At 48.4% G+C, this 16,764-nt stretch overlaps 1 protein-coding gene across 1 annotated transcript in view; it reads right to left on the minus strand.

The window, feature by feature from the left end:
- The window catches only part of PITRM1 (pitrilysin metallopeptidase 1), a 354,406-nt gene that overhangs the window by 134,667 nt on the left and 202,975 nt on the right, over positions 1 to 16,764 (minus strand). The window contains exon 21 of the mRNA XM_086941520.1: positions 12,411 to 12,531. Within this exon, the coding sequence (XP_086797646.1) occupies positions 12,411 to 12,531 (121 nt within the window). The remainder of the gene's footprint in view (positions 1 to 12,410; positions 12,532 to 16,764) is intronic.

Consider the following 16,764-nt stretch of genomic DNA (forward strand, 5'->3'; position numbering starts at 1 on the left):
TGGGTGGGGCGGGAAGGAATTTATCAATACTAATGTTTGTTATAGATATTTTTTTACCGAAGGTAAGTACCTTGTTCATCTGAAAGAAACACATAGTGATAGATTCCTTACCTTAGAATAGATACCCCAGCAATACCAATCCTGGTGGTGGGTCTGCGAACCAAGATCACACCAGGAAGTCCTGGAGAACAGAACGGCCTTAAGAAGCCATCTCTCCAGACTTTGGCTGTCCAAGTGCTTAGTAAAAGTGTGCAGTGAGGCCCACGCAGCTGCCTGACAGATGTCCTGTAAGGGGGCACCACGTCCCAATACCGTAGTGTCAGCCGTCGCCCTGGTGGAATGGTTGGGCATCCCCAACGGAGGTTCCTTTTTATCCAATGAATAACAGGCTTTGATACACAAGACGACCCATCAGGAGATAGTCTAATTGTGTACGGCCTGACCTTTCTTGGCGCCAATGTAGCCAACAAAGAGCTGGTCATCCATCTGGAACTGTTGAGTGCGGTTCAAGTAAAATAAGAGCGCACGTTTTGGGTCCAGACAGTGGAGTCTCTCTTCCTCTCTAGAAGGATGCGGAGGCGGAAAGAAGGTGGGCAAAGTGATGGTCTGCCCAATGTGAAAGGCAGTGACAACCTTTGGCAGAAAGGATGGATGTGTTATGAGCACAACCTTGTCGGGATGGACAGAAAGGAAAGGAGGTTTACAAGAAAGATCCTCGAGATCACCCACTCTACTGGGAGAGGTGATGGCAACCAGGAAAGCAGTCTTCAAAGTCAGCAAACGAAGAGGACGGTTGTGAAGAGGCTCAAAGGGAGCGCACAATAAATATGTGAGAACCAGATTCAGGTCCCATTGAGGCATTACAAAAGAAATAGGAGGGAAAAGAGGAGTAATGACTTTCAGATATCTGTTTACAACAGGGGACTTGAAAAGAGAGGGCTGATCAGGGAGCCTGAGAAAGGCCGAAATAGCAGAAAGGTAGCCCTGGATAGTGCCCAGAGCAGAGCCCTGCTGGGCCAAAGAAAGAAGGAACAGAAGAACGCCCGAAAGAGGTGCAGAAAATGGATCCACAGCCGTTGCTGTGCACCATGCCACAAATGTGTTCCACCTGCAGGCGTATACCAACTTAGTGGAGGGACGCCTGGCTGCCAGAATGACATCACAGACTTCAGGAGGCAAGTCGAAAGGAATCAACTGCCGCCGCTCAACCTCCACACAAAGAGGTGGAGACTGGACAGGTTCGGGTGGAAGACCGTCCCCTGCTGCTGCGACAGAAGATCCTCCTGAAGAGGCAGTCGGATCGGGGGATCGATCGTCATACTGAGTAGTTCAGGATACCAAACTCTTCAAGCCTAGTCTGGAGCCACAAGAATGACTAGGGCCCGTTCGCGCCTGATCTTCCTCAGCAGTCTGCGCCAAAGTGGTATAGGCGGAAAGGCGTACAGAAGAACGCAACTCCCCTCGTGCTGAAAAGCGTTGCATATGGAATGCCGCTTTGGAAATTCCAAAGTGCAGAATTGCTGAATTTGCATGTTCTCTTCGGTGGGGAATAGAACTAACCATGGCACTCCACACTGTCTAAAGAGACCGTGCAACACGTCCGAGTAAAGACGCCATTCGTGATCCATCAAGCACCTGCGGCTGAGTTCGTCCACCCTGGCTATCAGTGAACCTGCCAGGTGTTGAACCAACAGGAAAATGCCCGGATGTTCCAGCCATGTCCAGAGGAGCAGAGAGAGTCTACTGACATAGGGTCCACACCCCACCCGCATGGCGGTGGTGTTCTCTGTGAACACCTGCGCTACTTTCCCCTTGACAGAGGGAAGGAATGCCTTCAGAGCAAGTCAAAATCGCCTGAAGCTCCAGAAGGTTGATATGGAGCCTGTACTCTGCTGGAGACCAGAGGTCTCTGATCTCCGCCTCTCCTATTTGGCCCCCTCATCCCAGGAGGGATGCGTCTGTCACTACAGTGTGCTCCGATTGGGGAAGAGAGAGGGATCTGCCTTGGACCCAATGCCGGTTCGTGAGCTACCACTGCAGCTGCTGTGCAGTGCCCTCTGAGATCTGGACGTAATCGGACAGGTTCACCTGATGCTGCACCTACTGGAACTTCAGGTCCCACTGCACAGCCCGCATAGGCCCAGCAGCCTCAGGGTCATCCTGACCGAACCCAGGATAGAGGCTGAAAGATCGGAATCATAGCCTGAATATACTGGACTCGCCATTCGGGAGGATAAGCCTTAAAGTGAGTTGTATCCAGAACCACTCTGATGAAGAGGAGCTTCTGAGAGACAATCAGGTGCAACTTCGGCACATTGACAGAGCCCACTTTGAACAGCCACTCGTCAAGATAGATGAAGACTGGAACCCCTGATGTGCGCAGATGAGATACAACCACCGCCATTACTTTCATGAACACCCAAGGGACACTGGTAAGGCCCAAGGGGAGCACGGTAAACAAAGTGCCCTTGACCTGCAGTGAACCACAGGTAGTGCCTGTGGATCGGCAGGACAGGAATGTGGAAATATGCGTCCTGCAGGTCTAACGTGAAAATCCAGTCTCCAGGGTCCAGAGCAGACAAGACCTGAGCCAGGGTTAGCATCTTGAACTTCTCCTTCCAGAGGGAGTATTCATGTCCCTGAGGTCCAAGACAGGATGCAGACCTTTGTCCTTCTTGGCTACCAGAAAGTGGCCGGAATAACAACCACATCCTACTTCTGGAGCAGGAACGCGCTCGTTAGCCCCTTTGGCCAAGAGGGTTGCAACATCCTGTTGAAGTGCCAAATGATTCCCCGACATGCAGTGGTACTGGGGTGGCATGGCTGGAGGGGTAGTCTCGAAGGGGAGGGAGTAGCCCCTTTGCACTATTTGTAAAACCCACCTGTCCGAAGTGATGGTGCGCCAGTGGGGGAGGTGATGGCGAATCCTGCTGCCCACTGGCGTTTGATGGGCCTGAAATACCAGACTAGAAAGGTTTTGGGGCAGTGATGGCTGGGGTGGAAGTGGACTGACCCGCCCGCTGGCCCCTGACCCGCCTCTGTGCGTCCCACATCCACGGCCACGCTGCGGCGGTCTGTGGCTCTGAAGCGAACGTGTTGGGGTGCCCCTAAAAAGGTGAAGGAGGGCGAGTGCCCGTAAGACCCAAGGACTTGGCCATAGCCCGCGAGTCCTTAAAACGTTCCATCCCATTATCTGCCTTGTTGCCAAAAGGCGAATGCCATCAAAGGGTATGTCCTTCAGGGTGTTCTGGACATCCCCCGAGGTGCTAGTACTCCTCAGCCAGGCATAGCGGCAGAGAACCACGGTCGTGGATATCGCCCTGCCCAGCGAGTCGGTGGTGTCAAGGCCACATCGTATTGTGAACTTCGCTGCATCTCTCCCCTTGGCAATAGCCTGACAGAGCACTGTCCGCGCCTCCTCCAGACAATGAGGCAAGACTTGTGCCACCGTATCCCACACAGAGTGGGAATAACGGCCTAAGAGGCATGCGGTGTTCACAACTCTCAGCCCTGAACTCGCAGAAGAAAGAAATCTCCTTCCCAAATTGTTCCAGTCTCTTGGATTCACTGTCCGAGGGTGCGTTAGGGAATGCACTCTGGGACGTGGAGGCTTGGACAACCAAGCTCTCAAGGGTGGGGTTTTGGGAGAGGAAAAGGGGTCACCTGGAACAGGGCGATGCCATCAGGCCACGTTCCTATCCACAGGAGCCCCTGAGTTGGGCTGGAACATGTGCCCAAAAGGAAGTCAGAAAATGCCTCATTAAAAGGCAGCAGTGGCTCCGCAGAGGTAGCCGCCGGCTGAAGCACTTCTGTCAGGAGGTTAGTCCTGACAGCCACAGTAGGGAGGTGGAGGGCCTCGGCCGCCCTACGCAACACCACTGCGTAACTTGCACCCTCCTCCATAGCCACGGTAGTAGGAGTGAGCATGCCAAGGTCAGGAGAGGTGTCCAGACCACTGGCATCTCCCAGTTCCTCTGTCCAGTCAGGGTCATACTCACACGGAGCTGTGAGCGGGACCTCAGACCCCTCCCAGTCCCCCCCTTCCTCCGAAGGCCGATTAACAGGCCTAAAATAAGGAGGCTGGACATAGGGAAAGAAAGGTCCCATCGGCGTCGGAATCGAGCGATGCAGTTCCGGCTCCGTGTCCACATCGGAGGTGAAACCGGGGGCGACATAGTCTGGTGCCACAGGCGACGTCTGAGGTGGTGCCAGTGGGGTTGACGTCGGTGGAGGTGTCACGAGGTCAACCGGCGCTGACCGGGATCCAGGTCTTGATAATTGGGGGCCCTGCGGTGCAGGGACCGGAACCAACAGCGATGCCGGAGTGCCGACAGTGAAGGACGAGGACCACCAGTCGGGCCCGAAGGAACACCGGCAGGGCCCAAAGGAATGCTGGCAGGGCCCGAAAGCCCAAAGTGGTGGGCCAGGGCTGACAGAAATTCCTGCAACAGGTCCGGAGTCGCTGACGGACACGGGAAGGGCAGATTGCCACCAATCGCACCCTTCGCCTCAATGGGCGAGGTGTTGTCGGACTTCTTGTGATGCTTCCTCTTACCTGACCCAGAGTGCAAAGACTTCGATCCTGACGATCGATGGTGATGGCTTTGCAACCGGTCCCTCGACCTCCCACGGGACTAGGACCTTGAGCGGCGTAGAGCCGACTGCCAGACTTCAAGCAACTTTCGAGATCGCTCCTGCAAAGTCTTCGGCGCCATAGCCTGGCAGTCGGGGCACGACTTGGGGTTGTGGTCCCGCCTCAGTCAGTAGAGACACACGCGGTGCGGGTCTGTCACCGACATCATACGATGACGGTCCCCACAACACTTGAAGCCGGGCATCCCTACGGCACCAGGAGTCGATCAACTCAAAAAAACGGAGACAAAAAGCCTAAAGCCTAAAAAAAAACAGTCAAACAATGACTGGGGGTACAGCTCCCTCCGGATCCGCGCTTGCAGCAGCGGAAAAATAAATAACTAAACGTCAGCGAGCGAGGGTGGCATCTAAGTAGCTGCTGCAACGTCATCTCGGTGACGACGCAAACAGACGAAAAGCAGCATTCCACGCGCAGGGGTACTGCTGTCAAAAACTTTCCAGACTTGTCAGTACACTGGTGAACAGATTGTCAGGTCATGGTTTTCCACCAAAAGAGCTGGTTAAATCTCTTATCAACAGAACCCTAGCCATTAAGCCATCTCCAAATGGGGTAGAAGAACCTACCAGGGTGGAATAACCACCAATTTATGGGGGTACTCACATTCATGCTGATTCTAAAGGATCCTGTTGGTCATTAGCTCAAGGCTGGCTTGCTTACTTTTGAAAGTGCACAGAACTTGAATAAGACAAGGCAGGGCCACTTATTCAGGAAAATGTAGAATGGACAACATGTTCAGATGAAATTTGCATAGGTTCATTGTGTCACTTGATCAACATGAAACTTGAGATAATGCCACAACACCAACTGGATATTGGCACCTCTCTTCACTGAGTAAATGGTCATCAGGAAAGCAAAGCAGTGTTTTAGGAGAGTACTTTAAGATACACTACATTAATTGGCTCATACGGTAGTGATATCAGATATGAAAAACACTTGCTGTGCCATAGCTCAGATCAGAAGGAACATCTGAAAAAAGTGCTGTGACCTTTGTAGCTAAACAAACTCAAGACAAACGCCTGTGGAAGGCTTGACCTGCTAAGGCCTAACAGGCATAGGACGTTCTATGCTGCTTGCTAGTGCATGGGTGCATTGAACTGTCTAAGCTTCACTCGAGTAGGTATCACACTGCAAAGTGGCCAAGATGTTGGCCCGTTGGTGTGCGAAGAAACAGGGAGTGATGGGGCGACCAATATAACTTGGGCCCGGTCTTGGCGAATCTTCCTCAGAACCCGAGGAATCAAGGGTATGGGAGGAAACGCGTAAAGGAGTTGACTTCCCCAACTCAACTGAAACGCGTCCCCCAAGGCTCCTTGCATCGGATACTGGGGACTGCAGAATGACAGCAGGGAGCATTCTTGTGAGTGGCAAACAGTCCACCGAAGGAGTTCCCCACATCTGAAAGATGTCACGAAATACATCAGGATGGAACCTCCACTCGTGGCCGGCCGAGAACTGCCGACAGATTGTCTGCACGAACGTTCAGAACCCCGGCCAGATTTGCCATCAGACAAATCTGAAGGTCCTTAACCCAGGACCAGAGACGCAGAGCCTCTCTGCAGAGTCACTGCGACCCCACTCCTCCCTGTTTGTTGATGTACCACATCGCGGTCGTGTTGTCCGTCAGGACTTGAACCGACCGACCGCGAAGGGAAGGAAGGAAGGCCTTGAGTGCCAAACTTATCGCCCGCAATTCCAGAAGGTTGATATGAAGCAACCTTTCCTCTGAGACCAAAGACTCTTGACCTCCAGATCCCCTAGATGAGCCCCCCACCCTAGAGTGGATGCATCCGTTATATCTGTGGCCACCGGATGAGGTAGATGAAAAGGCTTCCCTTGAGACAGGTTGCCTTCCACGCCCCACCAAGACACATCTGCTACAGCTTCTCTGGAGATCCTCATTGACTCCCTGAGATCCCCGTTGTGTTGATACCACTGCCTGCGGAGACACCACTGGAGCGCCCTCATGTGCCAGCGTGCATGGTTGATCAACAGAATGCATGAAGCCATCTGACCGAGCAGGCGAAGGGCCTTCAGGACTGGAACAACTGCTCCACTGTAAAATAAAGGAATTATTTCCTGTATGTCGCGAATCCTTTGAGGAGGAGGGAATGCACGACACACAGTTGTGTCCAGTACAGCACCTATGAACAGGTTGCGCTGGGAGGGCACCAGGTGAGGTCTTCCGGTGCCACCCTATATCTCCTCGCCACACTTTTTGAAACAGCAGGCGCAGAAAGAGGCTTTTTCCACACCTCCATAATGGGTTCAGTTAAAGCCTCATTAAATGGGAGTAACGGCTCCACTGCTGTGCTTGAAATGAAATGAAATTTGATTTGTAGAGCGCATGGCTGCCCGAAAGCGTCCCAGCGCTTGCTTAGGGAACCCGTCCTGGTATTCCCCTGCGAGATAACCCATTACTGGGCATCCCCAAGGTGAAAGCCAGGCATCCCGCTGCGAGGGGCCGTTGTGGAGATTAAGCAAGCTATTGCCCAGAGTTACAGAGTGGGACTCATGATTGGAATAGGCACTGAGGCGAGAATTGTCAGGTCCAGGGAAATTTTGAGCCCAAGACCAGCCGAGGCAGGGAATTGAACCCTGGTCCGGGCTAGACCTCTGCATCAGGGTCTGCCGCTCCAACCATATGAGCCACACTTCTCCACTTCTCCGCTTGGTGAATGGAGTACTTCCGTAAGCAGATTCGACTTAAATTCAACAGTTGGTAATGTCAAATCTAAAAGTCCTGCTGCCTTTCTCATTACCACATGATATGGCTGGACATCCTTTGAAGGCGCATCCGGACCGGATGGTAATTCCCACTCTGGGGAAAAATCTAGGCCACTAGCATCAGCTAGCTCTTCGAAGCAATCCTCATCCAGCTCACCTCCAAGAGGCGTTGTGCTTCTCTCCTGGACCTCTCCTTTACACGCCTCGCAGCCGGATCCACCATCGACTCCAACGGAGCCGGAGCCGACGTCGACGTCGGTACCGCATCCGATGGCCCAGATGGATGCTCCAAAGGTCTGCTTGGAGCGGGCAACGCCGGTATCGGAGTCGTCGACTTCGGCCGTGCCGGTCTCGACCTCGGCGGAGCCAGGTACTGCCACGGCGGCATCGGGGCTAGCATAAACGGCATGAATGGTGCCGGGGCATAAGAGGGTGGAACACCCAAATTAAATGCCAGTGGACCCATGGGACCTGAAGGTGCACCAGAGGGGTACCATGCCCCCGAGAATACTCCATACATACTTTCAGGAACGCTGATGGGTCCTGGCCTGGTGCAGGAAAAGTTGGATGAACACCCTCAGGCCGATCTCGAGGTAGGTTCGAATCCGGCTCTTCTACAGGCGCCGATTCTTCTTCCTCCACAGGGACTTCCTCCTCTTGAGCCGGGGACGGCGTCTGAGTTGAATTAGAAGCCGGAGCCGGAGAATGAACTTGTGACTCCGAAGGCGAGGTCCCACCTTCCCGATTCGGAGTCTCTTGCCGTGGGATCACCTTCGATCGAACCTTTTTGGGCAACCTCGACTTCGAGCCCGACTTCTCACCTGAATGACGTCGAGACTCATGCCTCCTTCTCTTGTGCTTCTTATGCGACCTCAAAGCACGTTCCGATGAGGACTTCGAAGCCGATGCCTCTCGAGATCTTGATCTTGACTTCGACCTCGACTTTGTCCTCCTCGAGCGGGATCTTGAAGTCTTCCTACCTTTGTCGGCTTTCAGCTTCGCTACAAGAAGTTCGGTTTCCCTCTATCGCAGGGTCTTTGGGTTCATTTTTCGGCACGATGAACATCCATCCACGTTGTGGTCGGAGCTTAAACACCAAATACAGTCTTGGTGCGGATCCGTAATGGACATCATCTTCCCGCACTCCCTGCAGGGCTTAAATCCTGCGTTCTTTTTCAACATTTTAGGGAGACAAAGAGGCAAGAGAACAAGAAAACAAGGAATAAATAGTAACAGAGTTACAAAAAGCTACTGAGTATCCCGAAACCGTTAGCGTCGACGACGCGGAAAAAAGGGAACTGATGTCATCATGCCGGTGTGGGCCTATTGTAAGCGTCGGTGACGTCAGCGGAGTCGCGAGCGATGTCGTGTCTCTATGACGTCCAAGTCCTCGTCGGCGGGAAGCTACAAAAAGAATTTCCGAATGTTGCTGACACAAGGGGGATATTCACAAGGTGAGGAATCCACTGGCAGATGTATCTATCAGAAAATGCAAGTTAATAGGTTTGCACAGACTCAATTGGGCATTCCAAGCCTGGAACTACTGCTTAACACCATCTTCAGTCCCAGTACGTGGAGCTGCGGAAACGTGGCAACATAAAATGATTACTAATATTCAAACACTACTATGGGCTATGCCCTGGCATAATCAGAGAGGCTATATAAGAGCTCTTATATAATGAGATTGCTGCCATAATTTGTGGGAGCACTACATGGCACCAAAGGGACAAGTGGATTTTATTACAAGACAAGTAGATTTATGAAGCAGCCTGCCCCATGGACAAGTAGATATTTTAATAAATTCCACACCCCTGGTAACAGTTTCCTTCACCTTCGGATACATAGCTTTCACAGAGGAAGGAGCTGAGGAGAAGGTATGAGGAATACTTCTACCTGCATATTCCTCATTTTTTAAACTGATACTATACCAGTATCTTCTCCTAGGTAGTGGGTCTGAAGGAGTAGTCAAAATGGAAATCCTGCAGCAGGGAACAACTTTTTGGCGGACACATGATGCACTTTTGACTTGGTGTGCCCTGGATCCATGGCAATCAGGTTAACAGGGACTGTGTTAGTTCCTAAAGTTGTACTTCTATACCCACAATTGGCACAACTCTGGTCACAGGTAAGCCGCTTGTAAAAGGTGCCGTGGGTACCAAGGGCACTGCGACAAGGGAAGGCCTGGAAAGGCTGCAGCACCCATTTTGCCACCCATAGATTTCCTGTACTTTAACACACACACACACTGCCAATGCAGGCTGCGTGTTTTGGTGCCGAGAAAAGTGAAGAGTCGACATGGCACAGGTAAGCCACCCCTCTAGCAGGATGCACTAGGCGACAGGCGAGGTGTACAGTGGCATGAGCCCTGCATGCCTACAGTGCCCAAGTCAATTCTTATATTTAACAACAAGGGGTGGTGATGGACAGAGTCTCTGAATTAAGCAGAATACTCTCACCCAGTCAAGAGATCAGGGCTAGATCCAACACCGTTTTTTAGTTCACTGCACCATCCCAGCTCAGAACCTGGCTATATGCAAATTAGTCTGATCCTGTCCCAGTGCATGATGGGAACAGGGCAAACCAAACTACCAAGCCAATTCTTACACTGGGAAGGAAACAAGCTTCCGGGGACCGGTTTCTGGCATTTCAGCCGTCGTCGGCCCGGCTTGCTTGAATCCTGATGGTGCAATGAGCAAGGGACTCACATCTGAGTATACCCTTCCACGCTTAGGGTGGACAAAATATTTAACAACAAGGGATGGTGGTGGACAGAGACTCTGAATTAAGCAGAATACTCTCACCCAGTCAAGAGATCAGGGCTAGATCCAACACCGTTTTTTAGCTCACTGCACCACCCCAGCTCAGAACCTGGCTATATGCAAATTAGTCTGTTCCTGTCCCAGTGCATGATGGGAACAGGGCAAACCAAACTACCAAGCCAATTCTTACACTGGGAAGGAAACAAGCTTCCGGGGACCGGTTTCTGGCATTGCAGCCGTCGTCGGTCAATTCTTAGACATTCTAAGTGTAGTAAAGCCATAAAAAGTATATGGTCTGGGTGTTGGTCATTACAAACTTCACACCTCCATAAAGGTTTTACTAAAATCTGGGTAGTTTGGTAGCAAACATCTCAACACATTAAAACCCACACGGATGACCTCAAAAGGCATCTTATAAATGCCCCCTGAAAAAAAAAAAAAATCAGGCCTTGTGTGGTTCCTGAATGGCTGCCCGCCATTTGCCACCAGACAGGTTTCTGGACCCCTGGGTCAAGAAACAAATCCCATCCTGGGCAGAGGTGTCATGACTCCTCCCCCAGGACAGGCTGGGTCCACGAAGGGGAAGCTTAAAAGGCCTGCTGCCATTGTGAGCTACCCCTGCCTTATAATGCCCGCAGCAACTGGCTCCCACCAGTTCTGCCCCCCACTTTGGGTGGGAGAATAGGGAAGAAGCTAGGAGGAGAGGTGTGCCCACCTTTGCTAACCCCACCCCTCAGGTGGAAGAGGCGAGGTGAAGCACACATCTCAGTCCCCTCCATCTTGAAGATGATGGAACCCAACCAATTAGTAAGAGGCTCACGCCCCCACTCCCATTGGAGGGTGGCATACTATGGGGTGTACCTATCCCAAGGATGTGACCCATTGGTCCCGATCTACACACCTCTTTTAACACCCCAAATTTTTTATTTAGGGGCGACCCTAAACCTTGCCTCCTCAGATTAGAGAAAGAAACTTGGACCGAAGAGCCGTGCTGAACCCAGGAAGAAGAGGGCGCCTACTGCTTTGGCCCAAGCCCTACTAGCCTGTCCAGTCACCGACCTGCCTACAAAGAAGAACCTGGCGTGTCCAGCAGCCCCCCGGAGCAAGGAGGACCTGCCCTGCAACCATCTTGTTTTCCTGTGCATAGTTCTGTGTATGTGCAGAATCCCCGCAATAGTATCCATCAGAAATATTTAATGTACAGAGAATGTCTATGCAAAAAATACATAGTACGATCCAAAGTTTAAAATTGGCTTGTATTTTTAAGTGTTGTAAATATTAACAAACGAAATTAAAGGGTACTTGCAATAGTATGAAAATACAGACCTATATTAATGCAATGTCACAAGCGAAGAAAAGAAAAGCTTTGAACATGCGTGTTTTTGTTTTCGCTTTGTTTCAATATCAGGACTTCAGTTTTGCTCTCGGAAAATCATCACTGTTGGCTTTGTAGGATTAACTTGTAAGTCCATGTGTGACAGCACTACATTATTTTTCCCACTGCGACAGGAAACCGGAATAAAGCACATAAAACACTACAATTATCTTGAATGCTTTGAATGTGCCCCGTAGGGTAGAAATTAGTGTTACATTTTTAAGCAGACTGATTTTCTTAGGCTAGACTATTTAGGTTAGCTATTACTAGTAAAGGCATTGATCTGCAATTCTTTCAAATCAAACAAGTGGATAAGCAAACTAAATGCCCACTTCTGCATAAGAATTATTAATCTTTTGAACCCTATTAATACACGTAAAAGTAACAAAAGGCACGATATTTAATTGCTTAATTCTGAACACGTTCCCTTTTGGTGCCACTAGTTCTACTTAATAAATGGACTTTCATTCATACAACTTCACTGAATATCAGAAGGGTTCCAGTCTCTCTATGATTCTGCTGGAGTCCTATATGAAAAACCCACATACTTGATTCAATGTCAAGAGTTCATTTTTCTTTTCCTTTCCATCACTCAATGGGGCTACGTCACAGTCTTCTACAATGCCATTAGAATAGAATGTGGGTGAAAAGCGAGAAACCACGATTACACTTGCCACTGACATTTCGCCTCTCAGGAGAGCTTTCAAACTGACAACCTACATGCTGCTCATGTGTCAAAACAGATGTCATAGTATGGATGAGGAAGTTGCAATCTAAGTACCTGAGGTCTTGAGGCTTGTTTCATGCTCTAAGACCTGCCAAGCTCAAAGTACACAATAATCAAACAAACAAAAGCAATTTTGAAAATATTCAACCCAAAAAGAATCTTCCTACAAACCTCAATCAAACTGGGGCGTACGACTTTCAGTCCCTTCTTATTTTTATGTATTCCTTTGAGAAAGATTTCTACTTCTTTGGAGGCTTTCGAAATCTGCTGTGGAGTAGCATTCACTGAGCATCTGTGGAAGAATCAATATGAGATAGAGCAAGTGGGTTAAAACTATCATCCAAATGTTGAGAAATGTGCGGACTCCAAAGGTACTCAATATAGTTTAAACCATGCGTTTTAGATTAGCCTGACAAAAATAAGCAACAGAAACAATGACGTTTTTCTACAACAGAAGATTAAAGTCACAAAGGCTTTCTTTTATAATATATTTTGGCATCTGTAATTTAGATTTATACCTTAAGTTGCTCAGATTGATAGCACTGTGAAAACTGGTTGCAAATTGTATCCATTGTTAAAGAAAGCCTTTTTTTAGGTAGCATAACAACCAAAAGGGCGGAGCACAGGTCATGCCTCAAGGAACCTACTGCAAAATTCTTATGGCCAGGCACCCACCTCAGGCAGCTCAACAGTCAGACTGTGGAAACCTCATATCATTTATTAAAGAAACACACTCTTCCCTAGTCTGAGCTCTTAGCATTAAGTGAACAACATTTATTCAGTGAGTCAATTGTATGTCCTTTACATTTACAACCAATGTAACATGGAGAAGAGATTTTTGTTTCCAACATATAATTCATAAACAAACCTAAGTCAAGACAGTGCTAAAAGAGAGTACATAGAACACACATTGATTAAGGAAGCTAATAAAAGAGTACTGAAAACTCTAGTGCTACAACTTTTTCCTGGGATTCCAGTGAAGTCATGTTTTACTGTGCACCAACTGCAACAACTAATGTCTGTACCAAGGTATCACACTCTGGAGGACAGAGGCTGCCATCAAATGGCACAATAACGGTGACAAAACAGATGCTCTGATGGTGTCCCACGATCTTCCTTCTGAATAGCAGTTAATGGGGTAACGTAGATTCGATAACGGCATCCCACAATCTGCTTTCCAGCCAGTACAGTTACTAAGAAGATATGTATGTTTTATGGCGTTCCTCAGTTCTCCCTCAGCGCCACCAGTTTCAATTGGTAGCAGGCGGCCAACAGGTATGTGGTTGGCCCAACCTCACAGGTTCCCTTGCAGGTGCAGTGGCTGTAATGTGGGAGAGTAGATATCAGACTGCTGCCACACCAAAACAGCAAACTAGCCTGCAGGTTCACCAAAGGTCTAGACTCCAAGCCAAACCCAGCCCCAATAGACTGCCATCTAATACAGAGCGATCAGGCCCAACAAAGGAAGACAAAAAATCTGCTCATGTAACTCCAGAGATTCATAAGACCCAATTGGATTCCAAATGGAGGGACTATTGACAAGGAGGATCTTACATATTGCGACAGTATATAAACCCAAGATCTACTCAGTCATCAAGGAGATTAAGTTGAAACAGGAGTTCTACAAAAGATCCACTTTTTCCTAAAGGCGAGCAAATTCAGGTTCAAGGAAAATAAGGGAAGATATCTGAAAGAACAGGCAAAGGCTACAGTGACAGACGTTTTCTGATAGATTCCCATTTCTACTCTATAAATCACAAATATCTCAATATCGCAATCTTTATTTCTTGCTTTAAGGCTTTTTGGCTGTCTTACTCGCTCTACACGTCTCCCCTTCCTAGCACACCTGTTAGACAATTAGCTTTTACAACATCCGTCCGACTCCTCATCGCTTCTCTTCTGTGCGTTTCTTCCTGAACATTCCAAGACCTTCCATTCTGGTCTTTTTTCTTCTCTACATTTCTCCTCCTTTTATAACAGTCAAAATGACAATCTTCTTTTTCAAGCCAATGTTTTTTTTCCTGAAGTACATTTCTCCAAGTCCTTCATTTTCAATGCATTATACGTTGTCATTATGTTCCTGCAAAGCGTAAAGTATTTTTACTGTTTAAAAGTAAAGTGAACGGGGGCAGGATGGGAGGGAAGGGGGGGGGGGGAGTTGATGAATAAACCTAATAAATAAATCTAGGAGTGCCTGGTTTTCCGATTCAAGGAGGTCAGGGGCAGGGTCCACTGGAGCTTTACTAGGATCTAAAGAGGTGATAACAACTGGTCACCGTTCCAACAGTCTTTGAAAACTAGTTATAGAAGTGTGGCTCTGGCACACTGCCACAGAAATCAAGATATACCTGGCTGATGAGCTCTAACTAGGGTGAAACTAGTCTTGGGTTGCTTGTATTCCAGTTCAGGGAGGACCTAGCTGGGCGGTTCAGACTGGAATGGTCCTATTGAGAAGGATCAAGACTGATTTGCAAGCGGCTGGGTCCAAACTTAGGTGGCATGATGTGTAACATAATGATGGACTGGAATGCGGCCTGGGTAATTACCAATCTTTGACATTAATTCTAGCCATCACTTTTTGTAAAATCTGGTCTTGAACCATAACCGTTGAGCAGAACTGTTCAACTTCAAGGTATAACCTGCAACTGTCAGTGAGCTACTATAAACACTGGAATTGATTTGTGGTAATGTTGCAAAGTCACTGGTTATGTGGGCATAAAGAATGCATTATTAATGGACGTACTCACGCGTCTAAAGGCATAACACGCAAACAAATGTCACAAGTATTCAAAAGTGGACACTAATATCATTTGTATTAGCTCGTTTGTCTGAAAAACTGCAACACTTGTGCACCTTTTTGCTGCAGAACAGACATTTCTCTAGGATTAATGGGAGAATGAACGCTATTAAGTCAAGTGATCATCACCGCTGAGGGTGGCTCCAGGACATCTAAACTGGTGTCTCTTTAAGAGACTAATATTTGTTGTACAGTGAGCTTCAGAGGCCAGATAAGAGTGTGACTTCTTCTAAACTTCCTCAGTTTTCTCTAGCACTTGGTTTAAGATTAGAAGGCCCAACATTAGTGAGGGATGCAAGGAACTCCCGGAGCAGCAATGCCATAGTGCTCTGCCAGGGTCTAAATCTAAAGTGCAGCTTCTCAATATCACCGGTAGGACCTCAGGATGTGTGTCCAGTACCCAAAGTAGGGCCACTTAAGAGGATAATACTAAGGTGATTGATCCTGTGCAGGCTACACCTAACCAGCCATGCTGGACTACATGGAAGTTCATGCAGATCAGAAGATAGACTAAAACTGGTGATGCCAAAAGACAAAGAGATGGAGGTAGCTACCTAAATGATCGGATAATCAGTTACGAGAGGCTGACCCAGAAGTAAAAGGAGCAGCTGTGCAGGCAATGAAGTTATAATGGATCGGTCCCAGAGCCTCCCTGGAATTTAGTTTTGCACTCCAGGCTTTAAGAAAAGACTTTGAACTTAGAACATGAGGGCAAATCTGTTCAGATCTGAAGAAAATGGGGTGAGTTGAGAGAACTGAAGATTGGACTGCTCATGTGAAATGTATCCGAGGCATCCGACAGGTCTGCTGGGGCATTCAACTTTCTGTGAGGACAGACACCGAAGAGTATTCAAGGGAACTAAAACATTCAATGGAACTCAGCCTGGAACTGCCGGTGGACTTAAGTACAACACCCTGTCTTTCTGAGAACAGAACTTCAAAAGAAGATGCTGGTGTAGCTTATTCCTGGATTTGCGGAGGCTCTTGATATGACTGTTCAAATGTACTAGCCTTACGAGCTAAGGAAGACCTTTCCAGGTGTGTGTTCCTTCCATTCCACTTTGACCTTCAGGACATACTAATAATGTGAAGAGCACTAGTAAGTCAGCCTTCCTTCCTTTTCTTTGCATTCAAGTTTGTTACTTAACAGCTTTGTCAATCTAAAGAGCCCCCAGCAGCGGGCAAAAGCTAGGGTTGCCTACAATGGATGTGGAAGAGTGATAAAATAGAATGCATCCTTGTCAGTCCAGAACTATGCCAGAGAGTGCCCCCCAGTCACAACTATGGTTCCCAGTGTCCCAAACAGGATCCATGATTCTCACCAAGGAAGGAAAGGAGGGGTGCTCCACCACTTCAAGGAATGAAGTTCTTAAGAAAATATGTAGCACCAGGCCTAGAATGACAGATGGGCTCATTCCAACATTGTGGGAGCACAATATCAAAAGATGAAGTAGAACTAACCAGTGCAATGGTGTCTTCATAAAAAAATAATATTTGCTCTCTAAACAATGCTTTTATACCACATATTCTGTACCAATATCTGATGCTTTTAGTCAATTACGATGGCGAAAACTAAAAGGCCTGTTTGCATTCTTGGCGGATGGGATACTTTGTCACAAACGTGACCGATATCCCGTCCACCATATTAAAAGTTCCATAGGTTATAATGGACTTGTAATACAGCAGTTGGGATATCCATAATGTTTGTGATGGAGTACCGCATTCACC

Source organism: Lissotriton vulgaris, chromosome 10 (genome assembly GCF_964263255.1).
Source record: "Lissotriton vulgaris chromosome 10, aLisVul1.2, whole genome shotgun sequence".
Lineage (NCBI taxonomy): Eukaryota > Metazoa > Chordata > Amphibia > Caudata > Salamandridae > Lissotriton > Lissotriton vulgaris.